Source organism: Mirounga leonina, unplaced genomic scaffold (genome assembly GCF_011800145.1).
Source record: "Mirounga leonina isolate KUSES-001 unplaced genomic scaffold, KU_Mleo_1.0 Mir_128, whole genome shotgun sequence".
Taxonomy (NCBI): domain Eukaryota; kingdom Metazoa; phylum Chordata; class Mammalia; order Carnivora; family Phocidae; genus Mirounga; species Mirounga leonina.
In genome coordinates, this window is record NW_023270320.1 from 32,609,103 (window position 1) to 32,624,078 (window position 14,976).

Below are 14,976 nucleotides of genomic sequence, written 5' to 3' on the forward strand. Positions count from 1 at the left end.
TTGAGGTCATTTGTCAGGGCCACCAAGGAAACTAGTGGAAATAAAATTCAAGATCACCCCCCTCACCCACCCACACCTTGCAACTCTGCTAGTTTGTCTCATCTCAGTAAAGGGCTTCACTGTGCCCTCCACGATCAGGCCAAAAACCCAGGTGTGGTCCTTAACCCTTCTTACCCTCACGTCCCACATCCAGTCCACCAGCAAATCCTGTCGGCTCTGCTCCAGAGCCAAATTTACTCTGAAGCTTCCATAGCTCGGTGTGTTCTCACGGACCAGAATGGGGAGTGGGGAGAATGCAGGCAGTAGCCCCGCTCACAACGTCCCCGCGGCTTCCCAGCTAACTCAAAGTCAATACACCCCACGCTACCCAGAGCCATCTTTCAATATATAAATCAGTTACTTCTCTCCTGTTCAAAACCTCCGAAGGTACCTCATCATACTCAGAATAAACCCCAAACTCCTTGCCCCTTGGCCTGCATTCATTCTGCTCGGCTCCCAGCCAAGCCTGCCTCTTTTCTCCCCATAAAACCAGTCAGAGACTTCACGCTTCTCCAGTTACTCCTCCACTGTCACGAGGCATCAGACTCTTTCAAAAGTCTCCTCAGAGACTTTATCCACCCAAACTATTGAAAATGAACTTCCCCGTCACTAGGTGTCCCCTCACTGAGGGGGATGTGTCGGCAGAGTTCTGTTTCGCTGACGGATACCTTATACATCCAGGGACACGGAGCTTTGTTTTTAAGATCTCCTCCCACTGGAATATAGAGTTCCATGAACAGGCCACAAATACAGGTAAAAGGAATGGATTTTGCCCTGCGTGCCCATGGAGGCTGCTTTCTGGAAGATCAGCGTTTCTGAGTCGTCAAAGGCCATGGCCATCCCTCAAGCCCCGCCTGCTCGAACTCCCTGGATGTCACTCTGTCAAAACTTCCCACTGCTCTTCCTTGGGCGCGTTTTCTTCTTTTGGTCAGCAAAGTCCAGGTAACCTCAAGGCTCTCTCCTGGACCTTCCTAGTTTCCCTCTCTGCATACTCTCAGGGAGTGCAAATACTACCAGATTCGACTCTCAGCTCAGATTATCCCAAGACGGGTCATGGGGAGGAGCTCTGTTCTCAGAAGCCAGAGGCATGAAAAACAGGTGGAGGATGACCGTGTCTCTAAGGAGTCTTGGCAATTCTCAGTGGAGACCAGTTGCTGGCATGGCAAGCAAATGATTTCCCTTTGTCTACCAAACCAGATTATTTTTTAAGGACAGCATCGTAAATGTTAATAAAACAAAAGAAGGTACACAAAATAAAGTAGCATTTAAGGGTTGGAATAAAAAGAACGACTAAGCTGCTGCCCAATTGCTATTTTAGTGCAATCTAGTCTAATCTGATCCCTCACTCACGGAGCACCAATACTTTGTGGAAGCCCCTCCAGAATGTGTTTCTTCTGCTGAAACCAGAAGGAATTTACTATCGTGAGGCTTGAGCACGAAACAGCTCACACCTGCCTTTATTCTTTTTCGTTGTTCTAGCTGTGGAGAGCCCAGGCAAGGTGGCCTTCAGGGGTTCCAGGTCCCGAGACTCAAGTTTTGATAGCTTTGTTATTAATCCTGTGAATTCCACCAATATTCATTTTGGCCACACGACCCCAAGATTCCCCTTTCTGTTTAAGATCATTTGAGCTGGGTTTCTTTCGTTGTCCTCAAAAGACTCCCTTTTAAATTGTGTTTTTAAACATGACAACTGTGTCATCAAACCCTCTTGCCAGAACAAGCCTATCCTATCAAGGTTAACCCATTACAGATTGTCTTCAATTCGTGTCTCCCAAGTGCTCTGTAATTGCTCCATCCTCCTCAAAAATCTCTACCAGCTCAGACCTGCCTTAACAATTGGCTTGCAAACATCAGTAACTTCTCATGCCCTAGCAACCAATTCTCAATACTTTCCAAACTAGATGGCTTTCAGAGACCCAAACTTTTTTTTTTTTTAAGATTTTATTTATCTGACACAGAGAAAGAGAGAGCTCAAGCAGGGGGAGCAGCAAGCCGAGGGAGAGGGAGAAGCAGACTCCCCGCTGAGCAGAGAGCCCCAGCGGGGCTCCATCCCAGGACCCTGGGATCATGACCTGGGCTGAAGGCAGATGCCCAACTGACGGGGCCACCCAGGCGTTCCACCGAATGTATCTTCTTACAGGAAGAAAACAGCCCCCCCTTCATGTGGCTCTACAAAACACGTTCCTTCCTCTTGTCTTCAATGAATCTCTTATTTCCTTCCACACTGATCTCAAAGTTCACCTTCTTCAGAAAGCCTTCCTTGTTTAGATTTAAGTATTTCCTGCATAGATTTAAGTATTTCCTCCTCTCAACTCCCACTGCCATTAGTAAAACCGTGCCCTCTGCAGAGCTTCCATCCCAAACCCAGTGGGGTTTTAATGAACTATTTACTCATTGACTCCCCGCCTTAAACTTTGAGTACTTTGAGGGGCTGCGTTTTATTTTGTCTCTATATTCCCAGTACCCAACATATGACAGACACTAATAAAAAAAAAAAAGTAATAACAAATGATTTTTTTAAGAATTTATAAAATAAGGACAAATACGGAAAAAGAAACGATAGCACAGTTTCCTCTCAAGGAAAAAATACTCACCTGTATAAACTATGCTAGCTCGTATATAAATTAGAGCCAACAACAGATGATACAGGTATTCAAAGGGTAGTGTGATCAATAAAGATGCAAAATTTGGGGAGGACTTCATGAAGGAGTGAAGTAAACTCTACAACTGAAGGAACACGGGGATTTAGATCAATGCTGTGGGGCTTTTCCTATTGCTTCAAATTAATTCTAAATGACTTTAACTTAAAATGAAAAAATGTAGTCAACATACAATGTTCAAAAACTCATGGAGAAAATGAACAGAATATACTTCATTATAGAACTCTCTAATAAGGCAAATACTACTGGTTTTCAAATGTTTTATTATGTACACATTTATTTTTAGTTGCTTTTCCAAATGACATCTTAAGCTGAATGCCAATACATAAATCAGAAGTAGCTGAGGAGGGAGGAGGGACTGCAGGGCTCAGAATATTTCCAGTAGAGCAAGGCCTCCTCTAGCTCATCGGTGCCCCACGTCTCTTGCAGGGAACCCCTGAGCTTTTAAAACCTAATTTCAAAAAATCTTTGGAATTGACAATTATCTTATTTATATGGTAAATAACACATTTCTTTGATGATTTGGAAAAATACTTTTCTTGTTTTTTGTTTTTTTTTTTTAAGATTTTATTTATTTATTTGAGAGAGAGAGGAGAGCGAGAGAGAGAGAACACAAGTGGGGGCGGGGGGAGGGGCAGAGGGAGAAGCAGGCTCCCTGCTGAGCAGGGCGCCCAATGTGGGGCTCGATCCCAGGATCCTGGGATCATGACGTGAGCAGAAGCCAGACACTTAACCGACTGAGCCACCCAGGTGCCCCAAGAACACTTTTTTTTTTAAAGCCTCAAAAGTTATCAATTCAAAGAAAACAAATATAGAACATTAAGCATTTATTCAGTAGACAAACACTTATCGAATGTCCTCTATCTACCAGATACTGTGTTAAACACATTTGGTCATATGTACACCTATAATATTAAAAATAAGAAAACCACAAATCTGCACAATAGATATATTATCTAAATATATCACAGATCTCTATGACAGTACAGTGGGGTGAGGAAGAAGCTGTGAGAGATTCAGGGAGAAGGAGCTGAGAACAAGGGAAGGAGAGATGAAAAGGGAGTCACAAGTGGAGGACAGGAAGAAAGTCACAGACACACTAGGGAAGGCGCTGGTGGGGGCCTCCCCGCACACCACGTCCAGCCCCTGGCCCTGTAGCTTGCCACGGGCAAGATGGCACCCCTCCCGCCCCAGGTTCCACAGCGGCATCCTGCCCTGCTTGGCCACCTATTCCCAACCACATCACTGTGCTTTCTTGGCTCACTCTTTTCTTCCTACTCTGGATATTCCCTGAAGTTCAGACCTTGGTTCCTTCCTCTCTACTTTCCCTGTGAACTGATCTCTTTTGAATACTTCACTTAACCACCGTCAAGCCATCGCCTGCCACCTGGGAGGTGACCCATAACACATCTCTTCAGACAGTCCACTGTTGTTTCACAGACGCAAAGTCCATCTGTTCTACTCTATCCCAACTTTCCCAGACCCATACAGTGAACATTTACTTAGTCTGAAACTTTTTGCACTGTTCTACAAAGTCAGGTCTGTCACAATTCTTGTCGACTTTTTAAAACTTTTAACCGAAGTACCTACTTTCTTTTCCATGTCCAGTGTCCTGACCTCAGGCCCGGTCACCTCTCACTGTCACACTGCACTAGCTTCTTTTTTTTTTTTTTTAAAGATTTTATTTATTTATTCATGAGAGACAGAGAGAGAGAGAGAGAGGCAGAGGGAGAAGCAGGCTCCCCGCGGAGCAGGGAGCCCGATGCGGGACTCGATCCCAGGACCCCGGGATCATGACCTGAGCCGAAGGCAGACGCTTAACCATCTGAGCCACCCAGGTGCCCTGCACTAGCTTCTTTACCTCCAAGGTTTAGTCTCACCATTTCCCACCCACTGAAAAGTCCTTAATCTACGGATTTCGGCGAGACATCAACTATTCCCAGAACAACTCACGATCCCTCCTATTCGATCCCATTCTACATGTACAACTAGCTTTCACGATCCAACACTTTGGAGCCTTCCTGTGGCCTGGCCAGTGTCCCCATCAACCCTCCCACACGCCGTGCTTATGAATGGTGGGGGTTTGTGGCTATGCTCTGTCTTTCCAATTAAATAATCTTTGTTTTCTCCTTTACTTACCCCAAATTCTCTTTTTAAAGTAAACTTCAAAATCACACTGTTCCTGTATCTTTCCAGCTTTGTGTGCGTATATAAGCCTCTAAAGTCCCTGAACTCTTGTAGCACTTAATGTCTGCACCGGTTATTTTGCTTATAATCACACACTCCTTTATATTATTCCTATTTTTCCTGGTCTGTCCCAAAGGGATGTAGGGCCTTTTATTCAGGGTAACTGTGCATCAGGGAAAAGGAAGTAGTCAGACCTCTTGGGAACTGCTGGACACTGGTTGCAAACAGATCCTAATTCCAAGAGACTCAAAACATGCTCCACCAGTCAGAGCTGGGGCTTATGGAAGTCAGGTGATGAATGGAGCTGTAGCTCATATCCATCTCAGTGCGTCCCTGAGCCTATCCTGCATTTATTTCCCTAGTTGTGGAAGGCGTAATTAGAACAGACATACTCAGCAGCTGGAAGAAGTACTGCATATGTGTTTAGTAAGAAGTCGACTGTTTGACCAAAAAGACATGAATTTTGTAAAGACATCTTGCTTGTGTTTTATAGTATTACTTCTAAATAAAGCAAAACCTTTTGAAGATAGTTGCATTTTCGCAATTATTGACATATCTACACCTCCTGGTGATCACTTTACGAACGGGATTAAAGCAAAATGCTCGATATCAACATCTGAGCTGGATATTTTCTACTGAATCCCGAAGTGGTCCATACATCATCTTCAGCTTATCCAGTTTTCTTGATGATATTATTTACTATTTCCTCCCAAGGGTTCAAATATCTTTGAATTATGTTCTTATTAATAGCCTTTGAGTTAGTGATTAGGGCAAAGAGTATACGTTTAAATTAGATAACTCACCAAATGTCAACATGTTGAGGATTTTCTTTTTGACAGCGAGGGCAGAAATATGTCATTCTGTTACTCTCTCCTAAGCGACACACTGTTATTTTGCAACAACACTGACAACAGTTAGGACGCTTATAAACCTTATAGTGTTTAGAGATAACAGATCCCGTTTTATGGCACTAAAAACAAACAAACAACATTATAATATTATCTATAAAACAGTGTTGCTAAGGAGCCAAAGATACATTCCCGAAAGTCATTTCTGAAAATAATCTGTTGAAAATTTACATGTTTGTACCTAAGTCCATATAATCTTTTTTTCATCTGAAAAAAAGGTATTGACAAGATTCAGCAATATTTGTCAAACAAGATTTGTGTGAAATAATTAAGCCATTATTTTATAACTTATTAGTATTCAAAATTGTTCTTTGCATAGCATTATCTTTTTATCTAAATGGGATGTAAAAGTTCTACAATTTAAAATGTCTTTTATGCTTTTAAGTTTTTTTAAAATTAAACATAATTATGTGGTTATTAGAAAAAAGACTAGATTAGCTAGAAATCTGATTATTTTTAGAACACTAAAGCTGCTCACTTTCTTTCAACAGCCAAAAACAAAAAATTTATTTCTACAGTGAAAAACCTGAGATCATCTTTTTTCGCTGACCTGACAAAGGATGCTTTTTCATTTTTAATCTCACAAATTCACTAAAAAGGAAAATAAAAATTCAAATGCCTTCCTAGCAAAGAACATGTCCCATTTGGTATACATTCTAATTCAAAAGACATTTTGATATTGTCACAGTTTTATTCTACTCATATATTTAAAGCTTCTAAAAAGACAATGTTTTGGGTTTATATCAGCACTGTAAAAATCTCAGGGCGCAGAAATATGACTCGCCATACATAAGTTGAAAATTACACAAACAACTTCTATTGATTTAAGCAAAGTATTAAAATATCCAAAACTTAATCTGGGTCAAAAATGGGTAGTGGTCTACAATCACCTTTCCCTGAAAGAGTAAGTAAGCACACAGAATATTAAAATAGCCATAATGCTCAAGGCAGACTTGTAAAGCAAGAAGTTCGTTAAGACTTTAGGCCAATAAATGAAGACTCCTATCATACCTGCCTTTTTGAACATAGTAAAAATAAAAATTTTGAATACAGAAAATGGACTGTGGAGGGAAAAAAAAAAGACATACTTATTATACTTTGTTGAAAAGAGAACATGTGTTTTTCTGAACTCTATACATGCACATGTATACACATAAATATTACTTTCTAAATTTACAGGTCAACAAGTACTTCATTCTCAAAACAGTCTTTGTGGTAGATAGAAAAATATTATTATCCCATTTTACAGATGAAGAAACTAAACCTAAATTATCTAAATAATCTAAACCACACAGATAGAAAGTGGCAAAATCTGACCTAATTGAGGTCCATTTATTCCAAAGAGTTGAATCTCCCTCTCTCTGGAGTTCCTACATTTTACTTTCAGATGTCCATAAATAGAACAAGAATCTAAGTAAAATGCTAACACTGTTGTTCCCCAACTTAGTATAAAGATAATTTAATACAATTATTGTTAGACGAGTTTAGACTGACCCATGACTTGAAATTTCTAGAAGTGAATTATGCCACCCACAGGTCCCTCTCCCTTCCTGTACCTCTACATACTGACCACTAGATGGCTACAAACAGCCTTAACATTTTTGGTGCAATCCAAAGGGAAATAGTTGACATTTGACATAGTAGAAACATTTTTCCTCTTACCCTGTAAAAAAGAATGCTGAAGTCATGTATCATTTTCACAAGGTAATGAGTCTGTTCAGCTGTCAACTGACAAACCTTAAAATAGAAAAACAACTGAGGACAGTTTCATAACTTGTTACTGTTGAAAAATAATACCAATTGCGAGTTCTAAGAAAACTATACACAGATTTAAAATATATACATTTCTTCTAGATCTCTATTCCTTACACATCTATTTAGCATCATTAACAATGGCTTTAAGTGACGGCACTACATATAAAAAAATACCATTCTTGTTTATAAATTTTAAATACAAGTAATTCTAAATGAGTATCTCTTATGTATCAGACATCGTCAAAGTCCCAGCATTGTGTGTCAGCCACCTTGAAAAGTCTCGCTGGATTTGCAAAAACAAAACAAGAAAAAAAAAAACAGAAAGAAGGGAGGGAAAAGGGAAAAATCAGCACAGGAATAGATGACCATCAAGGTCACTATCGAGCTTTAAAAAGATATGAATTTATATATATGTATTAATATCAGAGGACTTGTTAACACCTGGAAGAACTCAGAAATAGCCCTTACTGAAGAATTTTTTGTGTCATGACCTGGCATAAATCTCAGGGTTATCTTTGTAGAATACAATATCATTTGGCATGTGCTTTCAATGGTGATGTCAGAAAATATCCTGTCTGATGACTTACCCTTGCTTATGTACATGAATGTAAACAAACATCTATATACAATAGAAACAAATTTATCAGTGACTATAAAACCTAAAATCATTGAATCAACATAATCACTGAGAATATTATGTATATTTTTCATTTATTTAAAGTTTAAAACAAACAGTTTTGAAACTGAGTTATTTCTTAGCATATCTTATATACTATGTTTAGTCAAATGTTAAACTACTTTTTCAATAATTGCGCATGCGTTTTTAGGTGGCTAATAGCTAAACTTGAGAACTGTCATTAATTTTTAAACTCCCAGACATATGGGCAAATGATCTTTTACTAGATGAAATGGCCTGCTGGATATACAGATAAAAAGTAAATTCCCAGTTTATCATAGATAATGACAGTACTCTGAGTAACATATTCTGGGTTCTTTTTTTCTAAAACATTTTTCCATTGAGGTCTAGATGATTTTAAAAAGCTTGTTCTTATTAAAATGCTGTTTCATTACTCCCATGTTACAGAAATTTAACCAACTTGTTCCAAGAGTCAAAAAGCAGAACCTAATCTAGAAAAATCACTAACTGGTTTCTTTGAAAACTTATTTCTTACTGATTTGGATTTAACGAAAACTATCTAGGAAATAATTACAGAAAATCAAAAGGTATCTTAGGACTCATGTAAAAAATGATTTCTTTTAAAGAGACCAGTTGGATGCAGATAAAAGCCCTAAAGTAGAGTTGTTCCCTTAGAAACTAAAATATACACAGCCTTCTACCTGGCTTTGGGTTCTAATCTCTCTGACTTTCTTACAACTTGGCCCTATTAATCACCATTCTCTTTCCTACAATTTTAACCTTTCCCTCCTGACTATTTTTTTCTTATATAAATTTGTGTCTCTGCAGTTGAAGAACCAAGGAAAATACAACAAACACGGTCCTTGTCCTGACCCCCCCCACTCCCAGTGGTCTGTGTTTTCCCTTTATTCCAGTAGAGCTGTTTTACAAGTGCTCTAAATTTTGTTTCCATCTCCCCACGAGTCCCTTATTCCTCAGTCCCCACCAGTCCCTTATTCCTCAGTCCCCGCTCCCCAACTGCAATGCTTATTCCCTCGAAACAGCATTTGCTAATGTCAAAGTAGCGAGAAATAGGAATACAGGAGTGTGTATAGAGTGTGAATTTAATATGCCAGGTACAAAGAGCAAGTTGTGAGCTTACTTCACTCCTACACCCAAAAAATAATTCCTGAATGCCTTCCTTGTGCTAGACACCACGTTTTAGAGGTTTGGATCCATCCTGTGAACACAACAGATACCTTCCTCATAAGAGATGGCGATGTAGCAGGAAGAGACAGATTTTAAATAATAAATCTAACAAGTAAAAATTAGGTTATGTTCGAAAGTGATGAATGGTATGGGGGAAATACAAAGCAAAGCAAGTTATAGAAGACAGGGAAGGTGAAGTGGGAGGAGGGGACACACGGAGTGGACAGGGTTGGATATGTTGAGAAGCTGACACGAAAAAAGACCACAGAAGTCTCTCTTTGGGGACAATGTTTTACTGAAACACAGACTTGAGTGTTCATGTTGGTCCCTCAACAGCACCTAAAAATACAGAAATGGGGGGCGGAGCAAGATGGCAGAGGAGTAGGAGACCTGGATTTCCTCTGGTCTCAGGAATTCAGCTGGATAGGGATCAAACCATTCTGAACACCTACAAGCTCAACAGGAGATCGAAGAAAAGAAAAGCAACAACTCTCTGAACAGAAAAGCGACCACTTTCTGGAAGGTAGGACGTGCGGAGAAGTGAATCCGAGGTGGATATTTGGGAGGATAGACGACGGGGGAGGGGACCTCCAGCCGCTTCTGGCAAGTGATAGAGTCGCGGAGACAAAATCGGAACTTTTAGAAGTCGGCTCTGCTGCGGGACGTTGCTCCGGTGGCTAAGTGGGGGGTGGAAACCTCGCAGGACAGTGTGGTCTCAGGACCCTCGAGGTCACAGAAAGACCGGGGGTGCCTGAGTTCAGCAGAGCTCCCAGGTATCGGAGCAGGGAAGTCGGCTGCAGAGACAGAGCCCAGGCGCGGGCTCTCAGCTCCGGGTTGCCGTAAACCGTGATCCGCGGCCCAGTCGGGCCCCTGCTCCTCCAGCAGGGACCCAACAAGCGGCAGATCCGGGGAGACTCCCCTTCCTCCCCTGGGAGGAGCCGCACGGGATCTGCTGGGTTTGGAGACTCCACCCGGGGTCGGGTGCCGGAGATAGAAACACAAGGTCACAGGCCGGGTGAGCAGGGAGTGCGGCCGGACACCAGGGAGACGGGAGTGACTGCTCTTCTCTGGGGGCTCACTGAGGAGCGGGGCCCTGAGTTCTCAGCTCCTCCAGGGCGGAGATTGGGAGGCAGCAGTTTTCACTCTCGGCCTCCAAAGATGTAGGGAAAGCTTGCAGGGAACAAAGGCTCCCGAGGGCAAACTCAAGCAGATTACTTAGTCCGGCCCAGGAAAGGGCAGGGCAATTCCACCTCCGGCAAAGACATTTGGAAACGATGGCAACAGGCACCTCCCCCAGAAGATCAGCGAGAACAGCCGGCCAAGACCAGGTTTACCGATCAATGAGAACAGCAGAACTTCAGCACTAGGGGAATAATGCACATAGAATCCAGGCTTTTTTACCATGATTCTTTAGTCTTTCAAAGTTAATTTTTTTTTAACTTTTTTTTCTAATTTTTCTTTTTCCCTTTTTCAACCAACATCTTATCAATCCCTTTTTTAAAAAACATTTTTATTTTTCATTTTTAGAGTCATATTCTATCCCTTCATAGTAGTTACCCTTATTTTTGGCATATATATATAAGTTGTTCTCTCTTTAAAATTTTGAGATAGTTTCTTCTAACAGATCAAAATATACCCTAAATCTCTAGCATATGGTTTTGTTCTACTCTCTTGCCTGATCACATTCTCTCCCTTTTTTTTTTAAATCCTCTTCTTTCTTTTTTCAAACAACTTCTTATCAATTCCTTTTATAAAACTTTTTATAATTTTCATCTTTACAGTCATATTCCATCCCTTCATCATTTCAACCCTTATTTTTGTACATATATAAGTTTTTCTTCCTTTAAAATTTTGGGAGGCACTTTCTTCTAACAGACCAAAATACACCCAAAATCTAGTGTGTGGCACTGATCTATGTACCAGCCTGATCATATTTGATCATATTCTGTTTTTTTTTTGTTTTGTTCTGTTTTTGTTTGTTTTTATCTTTATCTTTTTCTTTTTTTTTTTTTCTTTCTCTTCCTTTTCCTCCAGCTTCAGGTCTTTTCTGATTTGTTTAGAGTATATTTTCTGGGAACGTTGTTACCCTGTTAGCATTTTGTTCTCTCATTAATCTATTCTCCTCTGCACAAAATGACAAGACGGAAAAAATCACCTCAACAAAAAGAACAAGAGGTAGTACCGACTGCCAGGGACCTACTCAATACGGACATTAGTACAATGTCAGATCTAGAGTTCAGAATCATCACTGTAAAGATACTCGCTGGGCTTGAAAAAAACATGGAAGTTATTAGAGAAACCCTTTCTGGAGAAGTAAAAGAACTAAAATCTAACCAAGTGGAAATCAAAAAGGCTATTAATGAGGTGCAATCAAAAATGGGGGATAGGATAAATGAGGCAGAAGAGAGAATCAGTGATATAGAAGACCAAATGATGGAAAATAAAGAAGCTGAGAAAAAGAGAGATAAATAACTACTGGATCATGAGGGCAGAATTCAAGAGATAAGCGATACCATGAGACGAAACAACATTAGAATAATTGGGATCCCAGAAGAAGAAGAAAGAGAGAGAGGGGCAGAAGGTATAATGGAGCAAATTATAGCAGAGAACTTCCCTAATTTGGGGAAGGAAACAGGCATCAAAATTCAGAAGGCACAGAGAACCCCTCTCAAAATCAACAAACAGGTCAACACCGCGTCATCTAATAGTAAAACTTACGAGTCTCAGAGACAAAGAGAAAATCCTGAAAGCAGCTCGGGAGAAGAGATCTGTAACCTACAATGGTAGAAACATTAGATTGGCAACAGCCCTATCCACAGAGACCCGGCAGGCCAGAAAGGACTGGCAGGATATATTCAGAGCACTAAATGAGAAAAATATGCAGCCAAGAATACTATATCCAGCTAGGCTGTCACTGAAAATAGAAGGAGAGATAAAAAGCTTCCAGGACAAACAAAAACTAAAGGAATTTGCAAACACGAAACCAGCCCTACAAGAAATATTGAAAGGGGTCCTCTAAGCAAAGATAGAGCCTAAAAGCAACAGAGACCAGAAAGGAACACAGACAATATACAGTAACGGTCACCTTACAGGCAATACAATGGCACTAAATTCATATCTTTCAATAGTTACCCTGCAAATCAATGTGATACAATACATTGAGAAAAGAAAGAACAAGAACCATATGATCTTCTCAACAGATGCAGACAAAGCATTTGACAAAGTACAGCATCCTTTCTTGATCAAAACTCTTCAGAGTATAGGGATAGAGGGTACATACCTCAATATCATAAAAGCCATCTATGAAAAACCTACAGCAAATATCATTCTCAATGGGGAAAAACTGAGAGCTTTCCCCATAAGGTCAGGAACGCAGCAGGGATGTCCACTATCACCACTGCTATTCAACATAGTATTAGAAGTCCTAGCCACAGCAATCAGACAACAAAAAGAAATAAAAGGCATCCAAATCGGCAAAGAAGAAGTCAAACTCTCACTCTTTGCAGATGATATGATACTTTATGTGGAAAACCCCAAAGACTCCACCCCAAAACTGCTAGAACCCATCAATGCACAGAAATCAGTGGCATTCCTACACACCAACAACAAGACAGAAGAAAGAGAAATTAAGGAGTCAATCGCATTTATAATTGCACTCAAAACCATAAGATACCTAGGAATAAATCTAACCAAAGAGGCAAAGGATCTGGACTCAGAAAACTATAAAATACTCATGAAAGAAATTGAGGAAGACACAAAGAAATGGAAAAACGTTCCATGCTCATGGATTGGAAGAACAAATACTGTGAAGATGTCAATGCCACCTAGAGCAATCTGCACATTCAATGCAATCCCCATCAAAATACCATCCACTTTTTTCAAAGAAATGGAACAAATCATCCTAAAATTTGTATGGAACCAGAAAAGACCCTGCATAGCCAGAGGAATGTTGAAAAAGAAAAGCAAAGCTGGCGGCATCACAATTCCAGACTTCCAGCTCTAATACAAAGCTGTCATCATCAAGACAGTATGGGACTGGCACAAAAACAGACACATAGATCAATGGAACAGAATAGAGAGCCCAGAAATGGACCTTCAACTCTATGGTCAACTCATCTTTGACAAAGCAGGGAAGAATGTCCAATGGAAAAAAGACAGTCTCTTCAACAAATGGTGTTGGGAAAATTGGATAGCCACATGCAGAAGAATGAAACTGGACCATTTCCTTACACCACACACAAAAATAGACTCCAAATATTTGAAAGACCTCATTGTGAGACAGGAGTCCATCAAAATCCTAAAGGAGAACACAGGCAGCAACCTCTTCGACCTCAGCCGCAGCAACTTCTTCCTAGAAACATCGCCAAAGGCAAGGGAAGCAAGGGCAAAAATGAACTATTGGGACTTCATCAAGATAAAAAGCTTTTGCACAGCAAAAGAAACAGTCAACAAAACCAAAAGACAACCGACAGAATGGGAGAAGATATTTGCAAATTCCCTATCAGATAAAGGGCTAGTATCCAAAATCTATAAAGAACTTATCGGGGCGCCTGGGTGGCTCAGTTGGTTAAGCGACTGCCTTCGGCTCAGGTCATGATCCTGGAGTCCCGGGATCGAGTCCCGCATCGGGCTCCCTGCTCGGCAGGGAGTCTGCTTCTCCCTCTGACCCTCCTCCCTCTCATGCTCTCTGTCTCTCATTCTCTCTGTCTCAAATTTTAAAAAAAAAAAAAAAAAAAAGAACTTATCAAACTCAACACCCAAAGAACAAAGAATCCAATCAAGAAATGGGCAGAAGACATGAACAGACATTTTTCCAAAGAAGACATCCAAATGGCCAACAGACACATGAAAAAGTGCTCAACATCGCTCAGCATCAGGGAAATCCAAATCAAAACCTCAATGAGATATCACCTCACAACAGTCAGAATGGCTAAAATTAACAAGTCAGGAAACGACAGATGTTGGCGGGGATGTGGAGAAAGGAGAACCCTCCTACACTGTTGGTGGGAATGCAAGCTGGTGCAGCCACTCTGGAAAACAGTATGGAGGTTCCTCAAAAAGTTGAAAATGGAGCTACCATACGATCCAGCAATTGCACTACTGGGTATTTACCCCAAAGATACAAATGTAGGGATCCGAAGGGGTACGTGCACCCTGATGTTTATAGCAGCAATGTCCACAATAGCCAAACTGTGGAAAGAGCCAAGATGTCCATCAATAGATGAATGGATAAAGAAGATGTGGTATACACACACACACACACACACACACACACACACACACACACAATGGAATATTATGCAGCCATCAAAAGGAATGAGATCTTGCCATTTGCAACGACGTGGATGGAACTGGAGGGTGTTATGCTGAGCGAAATAAGTCAATCAGAGAAAGACATGTATCATATGACCTCACTGATATGAGGAATTCTTAATCTCAGGAAACAAACTGAGGGTTGCTGGAGTGGGGGGTGGGGTGGGGGAGACAGGGTGGCTGGGTGATAGACACTGGGGAGGGTATGTGCTATGGTGAGCGCTGTGAATTGTGCAAGACTATTGAATCACAGATCTGTACCTCTGAAACAAATAATGCAATATATGTT

The 14,976-nt window shown here is 40.8% G+C and overlaps 1 protein-coding gene across 1 annotated transcript in view; it reads right to left on the bottom strand.

The window, feature by feature from the left end:
• NEIL3 (nei like DNA glycosylase 3) overlaps window positions 1-14,976 on the bottom strand; it is a 52,157-nt gene that overhangs the window by 12,402 nt on the left and 24,779 nt on the right. The window contains exons 5-6 of the mRNA XM_035004288.1: window positions 7,457-7,531; window positions 5,690-5,856 (exon numbers count right to left, since the gene is read on the bottom strand). Of these exons, the coding sequence (XP_034860179.1) occupies window positions 5,690-5,856; window positions 7,457-7,531 (242 nt within the window). The remainder of the gene's footprint in view (window positions 1-5,689; window positions 5,857-7,456; window positions 7,532-14,976) is intronic.